Source organism: Balaenoptera musculus, chromosome 15 (genome assembly GCF_009873245.2).
Source record: "Balaenoptera musculus isolate JJ_BM4_2016_0621 chromosome 15, mBalMus1.pri.v3, whole genome shotgun sequence".
NCBI classification, from domain to species: domain Eukaryota; kingdom Metazoa; phylum Chordata; class Mammalia; order Artiodactyla; family Balaenopteridae; genus Balaenoptera; species Balaenoptera musculus.
In genome coordinates, this window is record NC_045799.1 from 30701069 (window position 1) to 30723611 (window position 22543).

At 40.8% G+C, this 22543-nt stretch overlaps 1 protein-coding gene and 1 pseudogene across 4 annotated transcripts in view; both read left to right on the top strand.

Annotated features, from left to right (window-relative positions):
• ATRN (attractin) overlaps positions 1–22543 on the top strand; it is a 159985-nt gene that overhangs the window by 104763 nt on the left and 32679 nt on the right. For all 4 annotated transcript variants that reach the window (XM_036824232.1, XM_036824230.1, XM_036824229.1 and 1 more), the window contains 2 exons: positions 368–446; positions 2203–2360. In XM_036824232.1, the coding sequence (XP_036680127.1) occupies positions 368–446; positions 2203–2360 (237 nt within the window). The remainder of the gene's footprint in view (positions 1–367; positions 447–2202; positions 2361–22543) is intronic.
• LOC118880907 lies at positions 19733–20099 on the top strand (annotated as a pseudogene).

Below are 22543 nucleotides of genomic sequence, written 5' to 3' on the forward strand. Positions count from 1 at the left end.
GGGCTCCTTAGTTGTGGCATGAGAACTCTTAGTTGCGGCATGCATGTGGGATCTAGTTCCCTGACCAGGGATCGAACACGGGGCCCCTGCATTGGGAGCACAAAGTCTTAACCACTGTGCCACCAGGGAAGTCCCTAAATCCCATATACTTTTATGGGAGGGAAATGAAATTTGTTTTGGATATATTGCTTATGTTAAGGTTAGAAATTTTGCTAACTATTGTATAAGCATGAGTTTCTCTTAAGACATTAAAATATCTTTTTGTAATTAAGAAAGTTGAGAGTAGTAAAATTTAACTACTGCTTTCTTTTAAAATCAGGAAACTGTTACAATAATTCATTTTCTAATTATTTGTACATCTCATCAGCAAAATAGGGATTTGGACATGTTCATCAATGCCTCCAAAAACTTCAACCTCAACATCACCTGGGCTGCCAGCTTCTCAGGTAAAGACATACCTAGAGAAAACCTTCCAAGTGGAGATAATTGATTGAGAAAGAGTTGAGAAAAGGGGCTCTGGAGACAGACAGATGGGTTTGAAACCCACTTTTGCCACTTATTAGCTGGAAGACCTTGAGCAAGTGTCTAAAATCTCTCTCTAGACCCTTAGGGTTATTCATCTTAAAGAGAAGGTAATAATACTTATACTGTAGATTAAATTTGGCTATACCTGTCAGTGCCTGCCATGGTATCAAGATCAGTACATGCTCACGACCCCTGCCCTACTACCACCATTAATACCATTGCTGCAGCCTCTACTGTGGCGCTGCCATCATCATCTCCATCCATGCTTCAGAAGTGAAAAATGCAATTGACTCAGTTTCAAGAAATGGAAACATTTTTAATAGAATGAGATTTTAGTAGGTACAGGGGAAAATGTACTTTGGGAATTAAATAAAGCTCTAAGAGCACAGCTTTTGCTGTCTTGTTTATCTTACAGTGATTTACTAAAGATCTTCTGAGCAGAAAATCTAAAGAAAGAAAGGGTGGCCCTGATGTAGTGGTTAAGAATGTAGCTCAGCGGACCTAGATTTGAATTCTCCCTGTTACTTGTTTTCTGAGCCAGTTTCCGCAGGTATGAAATGGTGTAATAAAAACACCCAGCCGTGTAGAATGTTCTGAGGATTAAATGAGATAATAAATGAAGTACTCAGTGTAAGTGCTAGAAACATGGGATATTCTCATCAAATGGTAATTATGTTTCATCATCATTATTACTATCACAATACTGTTCTTTGGTCAAAACACAATCAATTAGACTGAAACAAAATAAAAACATTACTTTGCACATCACTTTGTGTTCATCATATCTTAAAAGATTGTGTAGAATTCAGAAAAGGTTCAGAAACTTGCAGTGAAGAGAGGCCTTTAAGAAAAAGTCTGAATTATCAGAGCCTTTGTTTGGAGAAAGGTGGCATCCCTGAGTATGGGATTGATTTACAATGACAGTCTCAATGAGGACCAGCCAGTCTGGCTTCAGTCACAGGATTTAACTCAGACATGGGAAAAGCCTATTTCATGAATCTTTATAAACACTAGAATTCCTGGCTGAGGGACAATGTGGAATGTTGAAGGACTGCCTGGGAATAGGATAGGTTTATATCAGATTGGGGGGATTTAGAGTCAGTTGTAGCTGGTAGCAGAAGGGACTGAGTGACCGCTAGAGCTCCTTCCTCCCTGCTGCTGTTGAGACTTGCAGTCACTGCTAGTTAAAAAGTGAGGGCTGAATCCGTGTCCCTGGTATGGGGGATCTAGAGCACTGCCAAACAGGTTTAAGGGGGCAGTGCAAAGCAAGGGAAGTGTTGTGGGCAGAGTGAATGCCATTGCTTGTTAATAGGATTCTAGTGGTATCTGGATTTTCAAAGCCACATGTAGCCTGTTTCTGTGGGAGGAGTTGTAGGGAATCCTGGTAAAGCCATTTGGGTTAAGGGCATAGGCTTGTGTATCAGCCCTCCCAGCTTCAAATCCCAACTGTACTTCCTGGCTATGTGACCTGAGCCAAGTTACTTAATTTTCCTGAACCTGAGTTTTCTGATGTGTAAATGAGGATAATAGTTGTTAGAATTAAATGAGATTGAGCTCTTAAAGGCCATTTCTGGAACATAGTGTTTAATAAATGCTAACTATTATCATTATTATTAGTGAGGGCAGATTCGGTCCCCAAAAAAAAGTCTGTTTATTTCATTCTTTTCTTCCTAACAGCTGGAACCCAGGCTGGAGAAGAGATGCCTGTTGTTTCAAAAACAAACATTAAGGAGTACAAAGATAGTTTCTCTAATGAGAAGTTTGATTTTCGCAACCACCCAAATATCACTTTCTTTGTTTATGTCAGTAATTTCACCTGGCCCATCAAAATTCAGGTGAGAAGTGCTTTTTAGTCTTATACTTGCAAAGATGGTGAAATGTCTGTAGTGAAACTAAATTCACTAATCTGTAACTTGCAGTAAATGAGATGTACAATATTAATATTGTTTTGCCTTTGTAATATCTGTGGTAAAGGAGTGCTGAGCACATACCATAAAAGAAGATTGTAGTAGGGCTGCCTTAAATCACTTATGAAGGAAATTTATAAGCACTTTTAAAAATAAATTTATTTTTATTTATTTATTTTTGGCTGAGTTGGGTATTTGTTGCTGCACACGGGCTTTCTCTAGTTGCAGCGAGCGGGGGCTACTCTTTGTTGTGGTACTTCTCACTGTGGTGGCTTCTCGTTGCGGGGCACAGGCTCTAGGTGCATGGGCGTCAGTAGTTGTGGCACGTGGGCTCAGTAGTTGTGGCTTGTGGGCTCTAGAGCTCAGGCTCAGTAGTTGTGGCTCACGGGCCTAGTTGCTCCGCGGCATGTGGGATCTTCCTGGACCAGGGATCAAACCCGTGTCCCCTGCACTGGCAGGCGGATTCTTAACCACTGTGCCACCAGGAAAGTCCCTGTAAGCACTTTTGAAAGCAAGTTGATATATAACAGATTTGGTAATTACAACTGTATTTATTTCTTCATTAAGGACTTGTCACTAAAAAGCCTGTAGAGCTACACAAAGAGCTTCAATTCTGGAATGAGTAAGGTGTATATAAATGAAGCAAACACACATAACCAGTGAAAGCTGGAGTATGGAAAGTGCCATATGAGAAGATCCCCAAAATGCTATCAGGTTTTAAAGGAGCATAGGATGGAGGGTAATGGAGACATAGTGGGGGACAGTATAAGGTCGCCTTAAGGGTTTAGGCCTTATAGTCAGACAGATGCAGGTTTGAGTCCTGGCTTGCTCTTGTACAATTCCTGTAGCCTCTCCACGACTCAGATTCTTTGTACATGTGACCTGAAAGGGTAGGTCTAAGGGTTCATGTTGCCTGCTGCAGCTCCTGCTGCTATCAACCTGCTCCTTTTCTCTGTTCCCAGGGGACCAGTGCACTCCCTCTTACCCAGGCTTGACCCATGGCCCCATTTGTGCTCTTTATAAGCATCTGCCACTATGTCTTTGAGGCCTTGCCTCAGCACTTTCTGCTTTAACCCCCTTCATTTTGGGTAAAGGTGTGGAGTTCCGGGAAGGGTGGACTTTTGTTTGTTTGTTTAATTTATTTTTTATACAGCAGGTTCTTATTAGTTATCTATTTTATACATATTAGTGTATATATGTCAATCCCAATCTCCCAATTCATCCCACCACCACCACCCCCCTTTTCCCCCCCTTGGTGTCCATACGTTTGTTCTCTACATCTGTGTCTAAGCGTGGACTTTGGAACGACTGGTTCACCTTTAGCTGTGGAAACGTGGTCACTAGACTGGGGCTCTGACTGCTTGCCAACTTTCAGTAGCGTGATCAAGTGGAGCAAGTCGCCACTGATCATTTGGGATGGGCTTGAAATCTGGTTCTGGTGGGTATGTGTTCATGCCTTGGGACTGTAACTAAAGAGCAGTCAGTCACTCTTTTCCTTTCTGGAATGTGGAGGACAGGCTCTGTGTTGTATTTTTTTCTCACCACCCTCTTTTTCTATTTAGATGGTCCACAGATTTGTTTACCCTCTAATCTGCTTCTTCCTTTGTTCTTGCACACTCTCTGCTTCCCTTCCCAGCTAGCCTTCTTGTAAGCATTGACCACACTCCCTGTTTGTTTCCTCTTATCCATTCACCCATCAGCCTGCAACAGTCTGCCTTCCTCCTTCACCACATCCTGAAGCTGCCTGCCACGGTGGACTCTAGTGACTGAATTCTTTAGTCCCGTTCTCCTTCTCATTGCATGATTTGAGTCAGTATCTTTCCTGCCTTCCTGGTCCTTTCCCTGATTCTCTGGCCTGTCTTTTTAAGGAATCTTCTTCCTTAAACACTGAGGTTGTCTGAGATTCAGGCCATGGTTCTCCTCTGTCTTTATCCCACTTGTAAGACTTATTGTACTACTTCTGTACTGGTGATTCTCAGTACTCTTGTCTTCAGCCCTGCTTACACTTGAACTCCAGACCAGTGTTCTTGGTTGCTGCCTAGGCATCTCTACCTGGCCATTCACAGGCTCCCTGTACTCAGGGAGTCATTCTTGTGATCTTAGCCCCAAACCCTGTGCTTCCTTTCTAGTGAATGGCACCACTATTTGTCCTATTGCATAAGCCAGGACCCTGGAAATTATTTGCATTTCTGGAATAAACCTGACTTGGCATGATATATGATTTTTTACTATATGTGTTGCTGGACTCAGTTTGCTAATATTTTGGTTAGAATTTTGTATCTATCTCATGAGTGAGAAAGTCCGGTAATTTTCCTTTCCTGTCTTTGTTATGGTTTTTATATCAAAGTTAAACAAACCTTTATTTATAAATTGAGGAGTTATCTCTCTTTCTCATTTCTGGAAGAGGTTATATAAGATTAGAATTATATGAACCTTGCATACTTGATAGATCCCTCTTGTAAAATCATTTGATTCTGGTGTTTTATTTGTGGAGTTTCGTTTTCTTTTTTAACTGCTGATTCAACTTCTTTAATAGTTACGGGATGTTTTGGATATTCTCTCTCTATTTGCATTACTTAAGATAATTTTTTCTAGATGTTAATTTATTTCATATGTTTTCAAATGTATTGACACAAAGTTGTTCACACTGTCCTCTTTTCTAATCTTGGCAGCATCTGTGCTTAAGTGTATTGAATCATTTACTTAAAAATGGTTAAAATGGTAAATTTTATATTAATATATATTTACCCCAATTTTTTAAAGTTTAAAACAACAGACCAGAGGGCAGACAGTAAAAGCAAGAAGAACTACAGTCCTGCAGCCTGTGGAACAAAAACCACGTTCACAGAAAGATAGGCAAGATGAAAAGGCAGAGGGCTATGTACCAGATGAAGGAACAAGATAAAACCCCAGAAAAACAACTAAATGATGTGGAGATAGGCAACCTTCAAGAAAAATAATTCCGAATAATGATAGTGAAGATGATCCAGGACCTCAGAAAAAGAATGGAGGCAAAGATCAAGAAGATGCAAGAAATGTTTAACAAAGACCTAGAAGAATGAAAGAACAAACAAACAGAGATGAACAATACAATAACTGAAATGAAAACTACACTAGAAGGAATCAGTAGCAGAATAACTGAGGCAGAAGAACGGATAAGTGACCTGGAAGACAGAATGGTGGAATTCACTGCTGCAGAACAGACTAAAGAAAAAAGAATGAAAAGAAATGAAGACAGCCTAAGAGACCTCTGGGACAACATTAAACACAACAACATTCACATTATAGGGGTCCCAGAAGGAAAAGAGAGAGAGAAAGGACCCGAGAAAACATTTGAAGAGATTATAGTCGAAAACTTCCCTAACATAGGAAAGGAAATAGCTACCCAAGTCCAGGAAGCGCAGCGAGTCCCATACAGGATAAACCCAAGGAGAAACACACTGAGACACATAATAATCAAATTGACAAAAATTAAAGACAAAGAAAAATTATTGAAAGCAGCAAGGGAAAAACAACAAATAACATACAAGGGAACTCCCATAAGGTTAACAGCTGACTTCTCAGCAGAAACTCTACAGGCGAGAAAGGAGTGGCATGATATACTTAAAGTGATGAAAGGGAAGAACCTACAACCAAGATTACTCTACCCGGCAAGGATCTCATTCAGATTCAATGGAGAAATCAAAAGCTTTACAGACAAGCAAAAGCTAAGAGAATTCAGCACCACCAAACCAGCGCTACAACAAATGCTAAAGGATCTTCTCTAAGTGCGAAACACAAGAGAAGAAAAGGACCTACAAAAACAAACCCAAAGCAATTAAGAAAATGGTCATAGGAACATACATATTGATAATTACCTTAAACGTGAATGGATTAAATGCTCCAACCAAAAGACACAGGCTTGCTGAATGGATACAAAAACAAGACCCATATGTATGCTGTCTACAAGAGACCCACTTCAGACCTGGGACACATACAGACTGCAAGTGAGGGGATGGAAAAAGATATTCCATGCAAATGGAAATCAAAAGAAAGCTGGAGTAGCAATACTCATATCAGATAAAATAGACTTTAAATTAAAGAATGTTACAAGAGGGCTTCCCTGGTGGCGCAGTGGTTGAGAATCTGCCTGCTAATGCAGGGGACACGGGTTAGAGCCCTGGTTTGGGAAGATCCCACATGCTGCGGAGCAACTGGGCCCGTGAGCCACAATTACTGAGCCTGCGCGTCTGGAGCCTGTGCTCCGCAACAAGAGAGGCCGCGATAATGAAAGGCCCGTGCACCGCGATGAAGAGTGGCCCCCACTTGCCGCAACTGGAGAAAGCCCTCGCACAGAAACGAAGACCCAACACAGTCATAAATAAATAAATAAACCCAAAAGTTTAAAAAAAAAAAAAAAAGAATGTTACAAGAGACAAGGAAGAACACTACATAATGATCAAGGGATCAATCCAAGAAGAAGATATAACAATTATAAATATATATGCACCCAACATAGGAGCACCTCAGTACGTAAGGCAACTGCTAACAGCTGTAAAAGAGGAAATCGACAGTAACACAATAATAGTGGGGGACTTTAACACCTCACTTACACCGATGGACAGATCATCCAAAATGAAAATAAATAAGGAAACAGAAGCTTTAAATGACACAATAGACCAGATAGATTTAATTGATATTTATAGGACATTCCATCCAAAAACAGCAGATTACACTTTCTTCTCAAGTGCACACGGAACATTCTCCAGGATAGATCACATCTTGGGTCACAAATCAACCCTCAGTAAATTTAAGAAAATTGAAATCATATCAAGCATCGTTTCTGACCACAACGCTATGAGATTAGAAATGAATTACGGGGGAAAAAACGTAAAAAACACAAACACATGGAGGCTAAACACTACATTACTAAATAACCAAGAGATCACTGAAGAAATCAAAGAAGAAATCAAAAAATACCTAGAGACAAATGACAATGAAAGTACGACAATCCAAAACCTATGGGATGCAGCAAAAGCAGTTCTAAGAGGGAAGTTTATAGCTATACAAGCCTACCTCAAGAAACAAGAAAAATCTCAAACAATCTAACCTTACACCTAAAGGAACTAGAGAAAGAAGAACAAACAAAACCCAAAGTTAGCAGAAGGAAAGAAATCATAAAGATCAGAGGAGAAATAAATGAAATAGAAACAAAGAAAACAGTAGCAAAGATCAATAAAACTAAAAGCTGGTTCTTTGAGAAGATAAACAAAATTGATAAACCATTAGCAAGACTCATCAAGAAAAAGAGGGAGAGGACTCAAATCAATAAAATTAGAAATGAAAAAGTAGAAGTTACAACAGACACCACAGAAATACAAAGCATCCTAAGAGACTACTACCACCAACTCTATCCCAATAAAATGGACAACCTGGAAGAAATGGACAAATTCTTAGAAAGGTATAACCTTCCAAGACTGAAGCAGGAAAAAATAGAAAATATGAACAGACCAATCACAAGTAATGAAATTGAAACTGTGATTAAAAATCTTCCAACAAACAAAAGCCCGGGACCAGATGGCTTCACAGGCGAATTCTACCAAACATTTAGAGAACAGCTAACACCCATCCTTCTCAAACTCTTTCAAAAAATTGCAGAGGAAGGAACACTCCCAAACTCATTCTATGAGGCCACCATCACCCTGATACCAAAACCAGACAAAGATACTACAAAAAAAGAAAATTACAGACCAATATCACTGATGAATATAGATGCAAAAATCCTCAACAAAATACTAGCAAACAGAATCCGACAACACATTAAAGGATCATACACCATGACCAAGTGGGATTTATCCCAGGAATGCAAGGATTCTTCAACATACGCAAATCAATCAATGTGATACACCATATTAACAAATTGAAGAATAAAAACCTTACGATCATCTCAATAGATGCAGAAAAAGCTTTTGACAAAATTCAACACCCATTTATGATAAAAACTCTCCAGAAAGTGGGCATACAGGGAACCTACCTCAACATAGTAAAGGCCATATATGACAAACCCACAGCAAACATCATTCTCAATGGTGAAAAACTGAAAGCATTTCCTCTAAGATCAGGAACAAGACAAGGATGTCCACTCTCACCATTATTATTCAACATAGTTTTGGAAGTCCTAGCCATGGCAATCAGAGAAGAAAAAGAAATAAAAGGAATCTAAATCAGAAAAGAAGACGTAAAACTGTCACTGTTTGCAGGTGACATGATACTATACATAGAGAATCCTAAAGATGCCACCAGAAAACTACTAGAGGTAATCAATGAATTTGGTAAAGTTGCAGGATACAAAATTAATGCACAGAAATCTCTTGCATTCCTATGCACTAATGATGAAAAATCTGAAAGAGAAATTAAGGAAACACTCCCATTTACCATTGCAACAAAAAGAATAAAACACCTAGAAATAAACCTACCTAGGGAGACAAAAGACCTGTATGCAGAAAACTATAAGACACTGATGAAAGAAATTAAAGATGATACCAACAGATGGAGAGATATACCATGTTCTTGGATTGGAAGAATCAATATTGTGAAAATGACTATAGTACCCAAAGCAATCTACAGATTCAATGCAATCCCTATCAAATTACCAATGGCATTTTTTACGGAACTAGAACAAAAAATCTTAAAATTTGTATGGAGACACAAAAGACCCCGAATAGCCAAAGCAGTCTTGAGGGACAAAAACGGAGCTGGAGGAATCAGACTCCCTGACTTCAGACTATACTACAAAGCTACAGTAATCAAGACAATATGGTACTGGCACAAAAACAGAAATACAGATCAATGGAACAAGATCGAAAGCCCAGAGGTAAACCCACGCACCTATGGTCAACTAATCTATGACAAAGGAGGCAAGGATATACAATGGAGAAAAGACAGTCTCTTCAACAAGTGGTGCTGGGAAAACTGGACAGCTACATGTAAAAGAGTGAAATTAGAACACCCCCTAACACCATACACAAAAATAAACTCAAAATGGATTAGAGACCTAAATGTAAGACTGGACACTATAAAACTCTTAGAGGAAAACATAGGAAGAACACTCTTGGACATAAATCACAGCAAGATCTTTTTTGATCCACCTCCTAGAGTAATGGAAATAAAAACAAAAATGAACAAATGGGACCTAATGAAACTTAAAAGCTTTTGCACAGTAAAGGAAACCATAAACAAGATGAAAAGGCAACCCTCAGAATGGGAGAAAATATTTGCAAATGAATCAACGGACAAAGGATTAATCTCCAAAATATATAAACAGCTCATGCAGCTCAATATTAAAAACACAGACACCCCAATCCAAAAATGGGCAGAAGACCTAAATAGACATTTCTCCAAAGAAGACATACAGATGGCCAAGAGGCACATGAAAAGCTGCTCAACATCACTAACTATTAGAGAAATGCAAATCAAAACTACAATGAGGTATCTATCACCTCACACCAGTTAGCATGGGCATCATCAGAAAATCTACAAACAACAAATGCTGGAGAGGGTGTGCAGAAAAGGGAGCCCTCCTGTACTGTTGGTGGGAATGTAAATTGACACAGCCACTATGGAGAACAGTATGGAGGTTCCTTAAAAAACTAAAAATAGAATTACCATATGATCCAGTAATCCCACTACTGGGCATATACCCAGAGAAAACCACAATTCAAAAAGGCACATGCACCCCAATGTTCATTGCAGCACTATTTACAATAGCCAGGTCATGGAAGCAACCTAAATGCCCATCAGCAGACGAATGGATAAAGAAGTTGTGGTGCATATATACAATGGAATATTACTCAGCCATAAAAAAGAAAGAAATTGGGTCATTTGTTGAGACGTGGATGGATCTAGAGACTGTCATACAGAGTGAAGTAAGTCAGAAAGAGAAAAACAAATATCGTATATTAACGCATATATGTGGAACCTAGAAAAATGGTACAGATGAACCGGTTTGCAGGGCAGAAATTGAGACACAGAAGTAGAGAACAAACGTATGGACACCAAGGGGGGAAAGTGGGGGGATGATGAATTGGGCAATTGGGATTGACATGTATACACTGATGTGTATAAAATTGATGACTAATAAGAACCTGCTGTATAAAAAAATAAATAAAATAAAAATTTTTTAAAAAGCAAGCCTTTTTTTAGACAATGACAAGCTGATTCTAATATTTATATAAAAAGCAAAGATTCTAGAATAGCTATAACAGTTTTGAAAAGAGGAATAAAGTGGGAGGAATCACTATATGAAATATTAATAAGACTTCATATTTAGCTACTGTAATCAAGACATTGTGGTTATTGTTGGAGAGATAGACACATAGATCAATGGAACAGAATAAAGAACCCAGAAATAGAACCACATAAAAACATCCAACTGTTTTTTGACAGAGGTGCAGTCAATTCAGTGGAAGAAAGATAGCCTTTTCAACAAATAGTGCTAGAACAATTGGACAACCATAGGCAAGTAAATGAACTTTGACCTAAACCTCACATCCTACACAAAAATTAATTCAATGTGGATCACAGGTTTAAATGTAAAATGCAAAACTATAAAACTTTTAGGAAAAAAATAGGAGAAAATCTTCATATCCTAAAGCTAGGCAGAAGATTTTCAGATTTGACAACAAAAACATGATCTATGGAAAAAAATTAATAAATTGCCCACATCAAAATCAAAAGCTTTTGCTCTTTGAAAGACCCTGGTAAGAGGATGAAAAAAACAAGCTATAGGGCTTCCCTGGTGATGCATTGGTTAAAAATCTGCCTGCTAATGCAGGGGACACAGGTTCGAGCCCTGGTCCAGGAAGATCCCACATGCCGCGGAGCAGCTAAGCCCATGCACCGCAACTACTGAGCCTGCGCTCTAGAGCCTGTGAGCCACAACTGCTGAGCCCGCGTGCCACAGCTACTGAAGCCTGCGTGCCTAGAGCCCGTGCTCCGCAACAAGAGAAGCCACCACAATGAGAAGCCCGCACACCGCAATGAAGAGTAGCCCCTGCTTGCCGCAACTAGAGATAGCCCGCGTGCAGCAGCGAAGACCCAATGCAGCCATAAATAAGTTAATTAATTAATTTCAAAAAAAAGAAAAAAGCAAGAAAACAAGCTATATACTGGGAGAAAATATTTGGAAAAAACATTTCTGACAAAGGACTTGCATCTAGAATATAAAAAGAATTCTCAAAACTCAACATTAAAAAAATAAACAATCCAATTAGAAAATGGACAAAAAGTATGAACAGACATTTTACCGAAGAGGATATAAGTATGGCAGATAACCACATGAAAGATGTTCAGCATTAAAAGCCATTAAAGAAATGAAAATTAAAACCACAATGAGAACGTTGTATTCACAAGGTTTCATTGAGTTGGTTAATTTTTTTAACTGGTGAAAAATTGGAAATTACCTAAAATAAACTATTGTAAACATCTTCATTAAAAAAAAACACACACAAAACACAATGAGAGGGAATTCCCTGGTGGTCCAGTGGTTAGGACTCCACACTTCCACTGCCGAGGGCCCCGGTTCAATCCCTGGTCGGGGAACTGAGATCCCACAAGCCACGAGGCGTGGCCAAAAAAAAAAACACCCCACAGTGAGAATGAGATATCACTACACACCTATCAAATGGCTAAAATTTAAAATAGTGATAACACCAAATGCTAGAGAGAATGCAGAGAAATTGGATCATGCATACATTGCTGATAAGACGGCACAGCCAGTCTGGAAAATAGTTTGGCACTTACTATACTTAACCCAGCAATTGTATTCCTGGGCATTTATCCCAGAGAAATGAAAACTGATATTCATACAAACAAACACCTGTATACCAATGTTCATAGCACCTGTACAGCAATATTTAGCAGCTTCATTCATAATAGCCCCAACTGGAAACAACCCAAGTATTTCTCAACAGGTGAATGGTTAAACACACTGTGCTACATACATATCATGGAATAATGCTCAGCAATAAGAAGAAACAAACTATTGATACAACTTGGATGAATCTGAGGAAGTTTTGCTGAGTGGAAAAAAAATCTGAGAAATGTACATGCTGCACAATTCCATTTATGTAACATTTGAAAATAAAAATTTTAGACCAAAAATAGATAACAGACCTACGGAAGCTTCACCTTTCTCTGACTTCTTCTTGACCCTCTTTTCAAAGGGTTCATTAGATTAGGTCAGACTTACCCACACTCAAGGGGAGGGGATTATACAGGATATGCACATCAATATAGTAGGAATCTTAGGAGCCATATTAGAATTTTCTCTGCCACTGGCTATATTTGGAGTGGGGCTAGCAGGGTTAGGTTGTTTCTCTAACCCCAGGGAATTTGAGCTCTAGGCTCTAGTCAGTACAATTTCAATTTGATAACATCTGCTAACACTGCCAAGTTACAGATCACATACAATTGTAAAATATTTTATTTGGGTTCTAGTAAATATAATTTACTGACTTGTTTTAAGTTCAGGTTGTTTTCATACTGACATACCTTATTATATTCCAAATCCGATTGAACTTCAAGCTTTGTTTCTTATAGTTGAAAACTGATTAATATTTTTAAGATTCTTAGTGAAAACCTTGACTTATATTGCTGGCGTTTTTCCCATTTGGAAAGAGGGCTCTGTGCATATAAACAGGCTTTTGTGCTAGAGATAGCTTTGCTGTTGCCAATTCTGACTTCTAGTTTTTTTTTTCCTCGCATTGCCCTGTTGCTCCACCCTCTGAAAGTCACTGAAATGGTCATTTCCTTCTGGAGGGATCTCTTCCCCACACTTACTTTTTTAAAGTACTTTTTTCAAGTTTAAGACTCAAAGAGATGATTTTCTGCCTGATTTTTTGGTCCTCTTTACCTGGACTGGATCACTCACTTGAATAAGATCCACTTATGAAAGCTGCATTCAGGAGCACTTTCGAAAATAAATGATAGCATGCTCACCATTTAGTTTGCCAGGCTTCCCTTGAAAAAACAGGTAAGTTCTGTTGAAAATATGTCTTTTTGCTCTTTGTTACAAATAGCTGCAGTATTCACGAACAATGTGACTGGACCCTTGGCATCATGTATTCTTGGTGTCTTCTCAAAAGAACCTGATCAATGCTGGTTCTCTCTATACTTGGGACTGTATCTGGGTGTGTGCTGTGTGGAGGGCTGAGCTTGCATCTTCCTGGGCAGATGTGGACATGTTCTCAACAGAGGGGGCTGCACCTTTCTGTATTGCTTTATATTCCTCAGAGCCTTAGTCTTTCTAGGTGTAGTTAGCTTTTAAATACACACTTAGAGACCATATAGATTTAGTTAAAATGTAGAGACTTATTTAAGGAAGAGAATAGGAAAATGTCTAAATGGTTCAGTGTAGGTCATGCAGTTAAATTTCAGTACGGCTTTCAATGCAGACAAAAGCCTTTTTTGTCTTTGATTCTCATTTTTTAAAGCAAAATAACTGAGGCAATTTAATTCTCTACTCAGAAATTCGTGTAAATATTAGTGTTTTAAAAATGGTAATGGTAAACTCAAGTTCTTTCACTCTGAACTGACCCCAGGATTCTTTTCCGTAATTAGGAACAGAGCAAAACCTACAACTGCTAACTGAGGGAGTTTGCAAGTAACTATAAAAATCTTTGTAGAGTCAGTTTAAAATTGTAAAAAGAAACCACCCAGACTGAAAAGGCCTGTGTGTCAGAGGGTGGTGGGTGTGTTGGGTCAGTTGTGCCTGGTTTCTGGTTGGTTGCTCTTGTTGGTGAGTGCCCCTCCCTCAGCCTCTGCTTTCAAAATGTGATTCTAGATGTTCCCCCGAGTCAGCAGGACTCACCTGGCTTCAGCCATGGCTATAGTTTGGGAGGGTAGGTATTCAAGATAGAGAATGCACAGGTAGACATTGTGTGTGAGGTGGGAAGATGGGTGGTGGTGCTGGGATTCTGGCTTGTTACAGGCTCTGCAACAGAGGTTGTTATTGTAATGTGGAACTAATATTAAAGTCCTCTCCATGCTGGGTGTTTCATTTGCTAGTTTATGTAAGAGGCTAGTGTTCATAAGTGAAGGCAACACAGAATTTATATTGAGAACTGGGCATTCATTTAGATGTTAGAGTTATGTTTATGGATGCTAATAGGATTGTGATACTAAGCAAAGGATGTATGAAACTTTTGTTTGTCTTCACTCAGATGTACTTTTTCTAGTAACAGCTTTATTGAGATATAAGTCACATACCATACAATTCACCCATATAAAGTGTACAATTTAGTGGTTTTTAATATGTTCACAGAATATTTTAGAATGTTTTCATCACCCCCAAAATAAACCCCATACCCAGATGCAGTCCCTTCCCATTTCTTCCTTCCTCTAGCCCCTGGCAACCACCACTCTACTTTCTTTCTCTATGGATTTGCCTGTTTTGGGCATTTTATATAAATTGAATCATGTAATAGGTGGTCCTTTGTGACTGGCTTCTTTGACTTAGCATAGTGTTTTCAAGGTGCAACCATATTTAGTATGTTTCAGTACTTCATTCCTTTTTAAGACTGAATAATGTTCTGTTGTATGGATAAACCACATTTTGTTTATCCATTCATCTGTTAATGGATACTTGGGTTGTTTTTACTCTTTAGCTGTTATGAATAGTCAGATATACTTCTAAAGTTTATATTTATTTTATGATAATAATGTATACACATAGCTTCTGGTATTAGATGTCTGTACCTTAAGGATTTTAAAAATTATAAAGCCACGAAATACATTTAGAACTAAACTACTTAAAGTATAAATCTGGACTTCCCTGGCAGTCCAGGGGTTAAGACTCTACGCTCCCAACACAGGGGGTGCAGGTTCGATCCCTGGTTGGGGAACTAAGATCCGACATGCCGCATGGTGCAACCAAAAAAAATAAATAAGAAAGTATAAATCTGTCTTAGTTTCAGATGGCATTTAAACTTCCTGTACAACCTCATGGTTTTCATCATGATCATTATTTATTATTCCTTCTTAAAAGTCTCCTCTTTTCTACTTTTCAGCTGTGGCTTTGGCTGTTTCTTCTCAGTTCTTCAGTGCCATTGTTCCCTAGGGTTTCCTCTGGGCCCTTTTCCCTGGATAGTCCCATCCACACCATCTATGAACAGCACCTATGTCTGGGATGGGTAAATCTTTCTCTAGTAGAACTCTCTCCTGTGATCTCCATAGCTAGGACCCACTAGACTTCCTTTAACATTCACTCACTTAGCTGACTTTCTGACCCAGAGAGGCAGCCATGAGTGGACAGCAGGAGCCATGCCAGATACTGGGAGATGCCCCCGTGCTCCTGGACACCCTGGGAGGAGAAGGGAGTGCCCTGTGGTGCCTGAGTCTGCATGAGGTGGGGCAACACCAGAGCTGAGCCCTAAGGAACATGAGTTCAGTGTTCTGGGTGGGGAAGGGACATGTCCAGTCCCTTTCCAGAACTACTAGGAGTTTAGCAGAGCTGAAGTGACTGTTCTGTGAGCAAGGAGCTGGAGATTAGGGCAGACCAAAGCTGTCATGAAGAGACTGGGGCTTCAGCTGAGGAATTTGCACTGTGGCCTGAAAACCACTGGGAGTCATTGAAATGCTTTAAGCCAAGAGGTGACCAAGATCAGTGTTTAGAAAGATGCCTCTGGCAGCAGTTACAAAAATGGATTGGAAGGACCAGGGCTGGATTGGGGAGTCTTATTTAGAAACCCAGGGGAGAGGTCCCTCTGATGACCCTTCGGCATATCCCATAGCAGCTTCTTTTCCTCATCTGTGCCTCTGCAGTCATAGACATGTCTGGTTTTTCACTCTACAAAGATTTCCTTAAGGGCAAGGGCTCTTTTATATTTCTGTGTCCTCAGTGTCATAGCATAGTGTTAATCAACTGTAGACACTCCATAAATGTGCACTAGATGAATGCATAGTTGTAGATGAGAGCTTTATTCTCGGTATCAGAACTTTGGGTTTTTTGGCAACTTCTGTAACATTTATATAGGTAATGGCAGCTTTTTTCTGATATTGTCAGCATGATTGTTGACCAGTGCTGAAGAGCCAGCAGGGGTTAGAGACCAAGAATTTATTGTCCCAGTCTACATAGTGTGGTGTTAGAAGATTGAATTGTTCTAGGTTGGAATCTTGTCAAACTCTCAAAAGAGTTGAGAAGTAGAAGAAAAGGGAAGGATGAGGACACAAACATCCCTAATTTTACAAAGAGGGTAGTTAAGGAATACTGGCTATATTGAAATACTTAAGAATGAAATGATAGGAAGTCTGGGATTTGCTTCAAAATAATATGATCACGGGGAAATGGGTAGAGTATGGATGGATAAAATAAGATTGGCCGTGAGCTGTAATTATTAAAGCTGGGTGATAAACACATGGGGTTCATTATACTATTCTCTCTACTTGTTAAAAAGTTTAATATTTTCCACAATAAAAAAATTTTTTTAGGGATAATACAGATGATTGAACAAGAAATAAAGGTCCAAATATATTATTTAACCTCCCAAAACTAGCTGCAAGAATATGCCTCAGCTGGGCCTGCAGCCTAGGCCAGCTGGGACATATCTCAGAACTGACATTCTGTTCTCCTTTGCAGGAAGCACACAGCACTGTACTAGAGTTTTACCAGTTATTAGCCACTGTCAGGCAGTTTTAGAACAATCAGAGGGCAGGAGAAAAACCTCCTCTCCCTCAGCCCAGCATACTTCACCCTAGTGAAAATGGCAAAGGGAGCTTCCCTGAGAGCTACTGACTTCTCCTCCCCACCCCCCAAGCAGGGGTGCATCAGAGGCCTGAGGGCTCCTCCCCATGGGCCTGTGAGGTTTGGGAAGCTGCTTTCCAGTGGGCATGGCTATATTGTCTTCTGCTCCTACAGCCTTTTGTGGGTGCAAGGCACATCCTCTCCCTGAATCCAAGGGTATTATATCCATTTCCTGTCTGTTTTGGCATCTTTCCATCACCATCACCCTCAGGATAACAACACAGAAATTATAACAGAGGCAGTAAAAATAGTGATATAATTCTACTGGGGGATTGGGGGGTGGGGGGGTGATGGCCTAAATCACCTTCTAATCTAGTAGGAAGTTAGTAAGCGATGCCTAAAATAACTAGATCAAGAAGTAACAAAAAACAAAATGAAACAAAACAAAACCCAACTTATTAGTGATAAAAAGATAACCTCCCAGAAGAACTGAACAGAAATCTAATTAAAGGTGAGGGCCTCTGGAGAGAAGCCTTAAGAAGAAGAAGAGGGGCTTCCCTGTTGGTAGAGTAGTTAAGAATCTGCCTGCCACTACAGGGGACACGGATTTGAGCCCTGGTCCGGGAAGATCCCACATGCTGCGGAGCAGCTAAGCCCGTGTGCCACAACTACTGAGCCTGCACTCTAGAGCCCGTGAGCCACAACTGCTGAGCCCACGTGCCACAACTATTGAAGCCCGCGCGCCTAGAGCCCATGCTCTGCAACAAGAGAAGCCACCATAATGAGAAGCCCGCGCACTGCAACGAAGAGTAGCCCCTACTCACCACAACTAGAGAAAGCCTGTGCGCAGCAACGAAGACCCAACGCAGCCAAAAATTAATTAATTAATTAATTAATTTTAAAAAAAAAAAGAGAGGAGGGGGTGGGGAGGAATCATTGTTGATATTTCAACCAGGTATATGTAGTTCTTAATGGTTTTTAAATTATTGATGAACATGATAGAATGAAATAGGGATTCTGGAGAGTGGTGAAAATGAATGGCTGGAAGGAACTTTGAGGAAGAGAGCCCAGAGGTTGACAGTGGACAGACGGTGAGTGTTAGCTTACATGTCAGGAATGAGCAGGTTGGTAGTGTTACCCAGTCTTGAGGCTCTGACCAGAGCTTGGGTATATAGTTTCTGTGCCTGCACAAACCAGCATTAGGTGGGTGGTGTGTGAGGCCAGGTGATGGTCACTGGGATCCAGTCCAGGGCCTATGGTCTCAACATAGAGTTCCATATAGAACTTAGGTTTAGAAAAAAAAAGTTGTTTTGTGTCACAGCAAAACTCACGGCAGTGGCAGCACTAGACTCAAGTTAGGATATGCTCAGCCAGTAGTCATAGAATCTTCCATCCTTGGCACAGCTGAGGCCTAGACTGGAAAGCTGTTTGTAAACAGGCCTAAGTTCTCATGGGAGGAATCAGTCCTCTCCTGGCCTTGCAGTGTTCAGAGTTATGTGGCAAGATTGGCAAGGAGCCAGGAGCCAGAGGGCAGCCATGACCACTTAAGCCCTCTCTGGTCCTAATGTCGGGTCTTCAGCATCTGCAGAGCCTGGCCTCTCGGGGAGAGTTGAGGAGCAGATGGGCCATAGTCAGGAAGGGTTCCCTGGCCAGGTGGAGCTGAGCCCTGGTGGAGCCGCTGGCCTCAGGGGGCCAAGGGAGCAGCCCACAGAGATTCTGCCATGTGCATATAGACCTTGGGTTTTCTTAAAGCCTGACGAGTGCTGCCTTGAAGCTAGAAAACTTCACCTCGCAGAGCAGCCAGCTATCCTTTCCCATCCTCTCCCTGACTTAAATGCTTGTAACAGTGAAGATAGTTCTTGGTGGAGAAGATAAAAGCAAATTAGAGGTTCTCCCTTTTCAGACCTTCTATATTAAACAGTGATCTTTCCCTATTCATTCATTCATTCATTTGTAACTGCTTTGTGGATTGTACGTATAGATGCAAAACACCAGTGTTAAAAAAAAATTGTTTTGTGGCAGTTGAGTATAATAAGTGTCATATTCTCTTACTTTTACAGTAAGCTTGGGCTCAGCCTATACCCACCGTAGTTGATGAAATTCATTCTCAGCCTGTATCCACAGAGCCCCGTCCCCTTCCCTCAGAGACATGCAGAAACCTCAGGGCTTAACTGAGTCCAGAGATTTTCATTCACTGACTGCTACTCCTGGTGCCCTGGCCCATGGCCATGAGGTTTGAAGGCAGCTGTCCTCACTCCCATATGTGACAGGCTTGGGTGCAGAATGATCGCTGGTGCTTCAGAGCCTCACCAAGGCCTACCGTGCAGTTACTCCTTATTTCTCTGTACTTTCAAAACTCTAAAACATCCTCTCCATTTCCTTCATTTCCTTCCATTTCCTGGTTTTGAGGTTTGGGCCAGGCCATCTTCCTATACCGCCACTTCCTCACCCCACACCCCCCCCTGGGGAAGATCCGCCGCCGGGCGTCTGGGAGTCCCCCTGAGTCCGAGCCGGAGCCGAGTCCAAAAGGGAGCGGGGGCGCGAGCGGGAACCCGGCTGGGCCCGGTGGGCGCCGCCCGCCATGAACCACAAGCCCCTGCTGCAGGAGCAGCCTCCTGCCTACAACCTGTAGGGCAGCCAGGGCTACTCTGTGCATAGCCCACACTGCTACGGCGCCCTCCCAGCCGCCGCCCTACCCCTACCTCCTCACAGGGTTACCCACCTACCACCCCAGGGTCTACAACATCCACAGTCGGAATGTCACCCGGCACCCTGCCAGTTCCATCGTTGTCGTTGGAGGCTGCCCTGTCTGCAGGCTCGGGGTTCTGGAGGACTCCTTCACCTTCCTGGGCATCTTCTTGGCCATCGTCTTGTTCCCCTTTGGGTTCATCTGCTGTTTTGCCTTGAGGAAGTGAAGATGCCCCAACTGTGGGGCAAACTTTATTTAAAGGAAACAACACACCTGGCTTTCCCACACCCAGTTATGTTTTCCTAATTACACCAACCCCAGTGCCCAGGACGTAAGGCAAGGCTTCCCGTCCTGTGTAAGGTAGCAAGAACCAAACAGGGAACCAGAAGAATTCCAGGGCCACCTTTTCATCGAATGGTGCTGAGCGATTGTTTGTCACCGTCAGTCGGAGTTTCACAGTAGCAGAGGGGTTTTCTCCACTGGGAGGGTAGAAAAAAAATGTTGGCAGAAATACTCCAAGACAGGGATTTGATTTGAAAAGAGCTTATAACTACTGCTCTCGCTCTGTAAAATTATATAGCTTATATAAATTCCAGACATTTTCTGAAGGAAAAAAAAAGAACCTTTGCTTCTCTATGAAACCTTATAACTTTGGAGACTTACATGATAAACATTCAACAAAAGAAAACCACTTTTAGAGTAGTGTGAGTCTTGGGGACCAGCCACACTGGCAGCAAGTTTATATAGGTTCTTTTTTTTTTTTTTTTTAATACATTTATTTATTTATTTATTTATATCTTATTTTTGGCTGTGTTGAGTCTTCATTGCTGCGCGCAGGCCTTCTCTAGCTGCGGCGAGCGGGAGCTTCTCATTGTGGTGGCTTCTCGTTGCAGAGCATGGGCTCTAGGCTTCAGTAGTTGTGGCACACGGGCTCAGTAGTTGTGGCTCGTGGGCTCTAGAGCGCAGGCTCAGTAGTTGTGGCTCATGGGCTTAGTTGCTCCGCAGCACGTAGGATCTTCCTGGACCAGAGCTCGAACCCGTGTCCCCTGCATTGGCAGGCGGATTCTTAACCACTGCGATACCAGGAAAGCCCTATATAGATTCTTTATGATTTTAAATTGTATGTGAATGTGGTGTGGCTCTACTTTAGCAAGAAATCAGGCTAATGGTTGGGATCCCAGCTGCCCTTAGGAGTGTTATGTGGCACAGGACACACAGACACCTGATGGGTCTTCAGAAGGTGCCATTAGCATCCAAATTTTTTGGCACCCTACAGTGAGTATAAAATCACCTCATGGATTTCTTTAAAACACTGAGGACATACTAATGTTTTAAAAGATTAAAATCTAAACAGAATTGGATGCAGTAAAATCTGTTTACTTCTCCTTCTTTATGTCTTGTAACCTGGACTCTTCATTCCTCAAGACTGAGTAACCTCATTTATGTAACTGTTTTTCCCCAGTCTTATTAAAAACCTTTATATGAGGACTGTAGCCATATTCTGCAGTTTTCCTTCTCTCAAGGAACCTTCTTATTTAGGATGATTACTATAATAAATGAAGGAAACAAAGAATATGGTTTCTCCTTGTCTATGATATCAAATCTATGTATCTTTGTATTTCTGATTATAAATGGTGGCTAGAGGGAGGATACAAAAACTTCAGATTCTATGCCCCATAATATTCTATGGCCTGAATAGGTAATATTGGACCTTTATTTAAATGTCAAAAAGAAAATAAGCGCATCAAAAAGAAAAGCAGTGGAAGCTTCTCCTCTCTTCTGCCTCTGTGAGTCTATGAAAGGAGTGCAAAGCACTGAATTGTTACTGTGCTGGGGCCTAGGCTGTAGCACTTTCCTTGCATTGCTGTAGGATGGGAGTTGACAAGAGTAGGTGGTGGGGGAGGTAGGGTGGGATTAGGAAAAGAAGACGCTAATCATTTACTTACGTGACTCTTGTCATACTTACTGCCTTCATTTCAATAATTACCATCTTATTCAATAATTGTTTCATTTATAGTACCATTATCTCCCCAAGGAGGGCTGTGGTCCCTTAAAAATAAGCAGAGAACACACCATAACATCTGGCTAGTACCATGTGTGTCATAGGGTAGTAAGGACACAATTATCATACTTACTAATAAATTCTAAGGTGCACATTTTTTCATGCTCTAATATCTCTGAAATCATGATACATCTTACAATGATTTTAAAAGCAGTGTGTCATAGTGTAACTGACAGTGTTTTCTTAATAGTACACAAAATAATGCCTCTTTTAGTGGTGTCTTAGATTTGATGAACTACGTTAGGGATTTTATAATATTCTTGGTATAAAATTATTTAAGTTCAAATTGGTGTTATATTGATTGTCAGATGATATTCAGTGTAGTGAAACTTGGGATAAGGTTTTTTTTTTTAAAAAGGACGTTATCTTGAAGTGAGTACATTAAGTGTCAAAGGGATGAAGGGCACAAAAGGAAGCTGCCCACCTCACGGTAGATCCAAGAATTGGAATTTGAAGCAAACGAGAGCATTTTGTCTTGAAAAGGGCACAAGGAGGTAGCAAGTAACCTGACTTGCTTGTCATTGGGGTCATTAGCAGGAGTCTGAGAAGTCTTCCAGGTCAGACTAAAAACTGAGATCTGGTGTCAAGAGCAGGGGGACTGTAGGGGTTTGTGTTGGGTCTCAGAATATCACTTTTGTGTG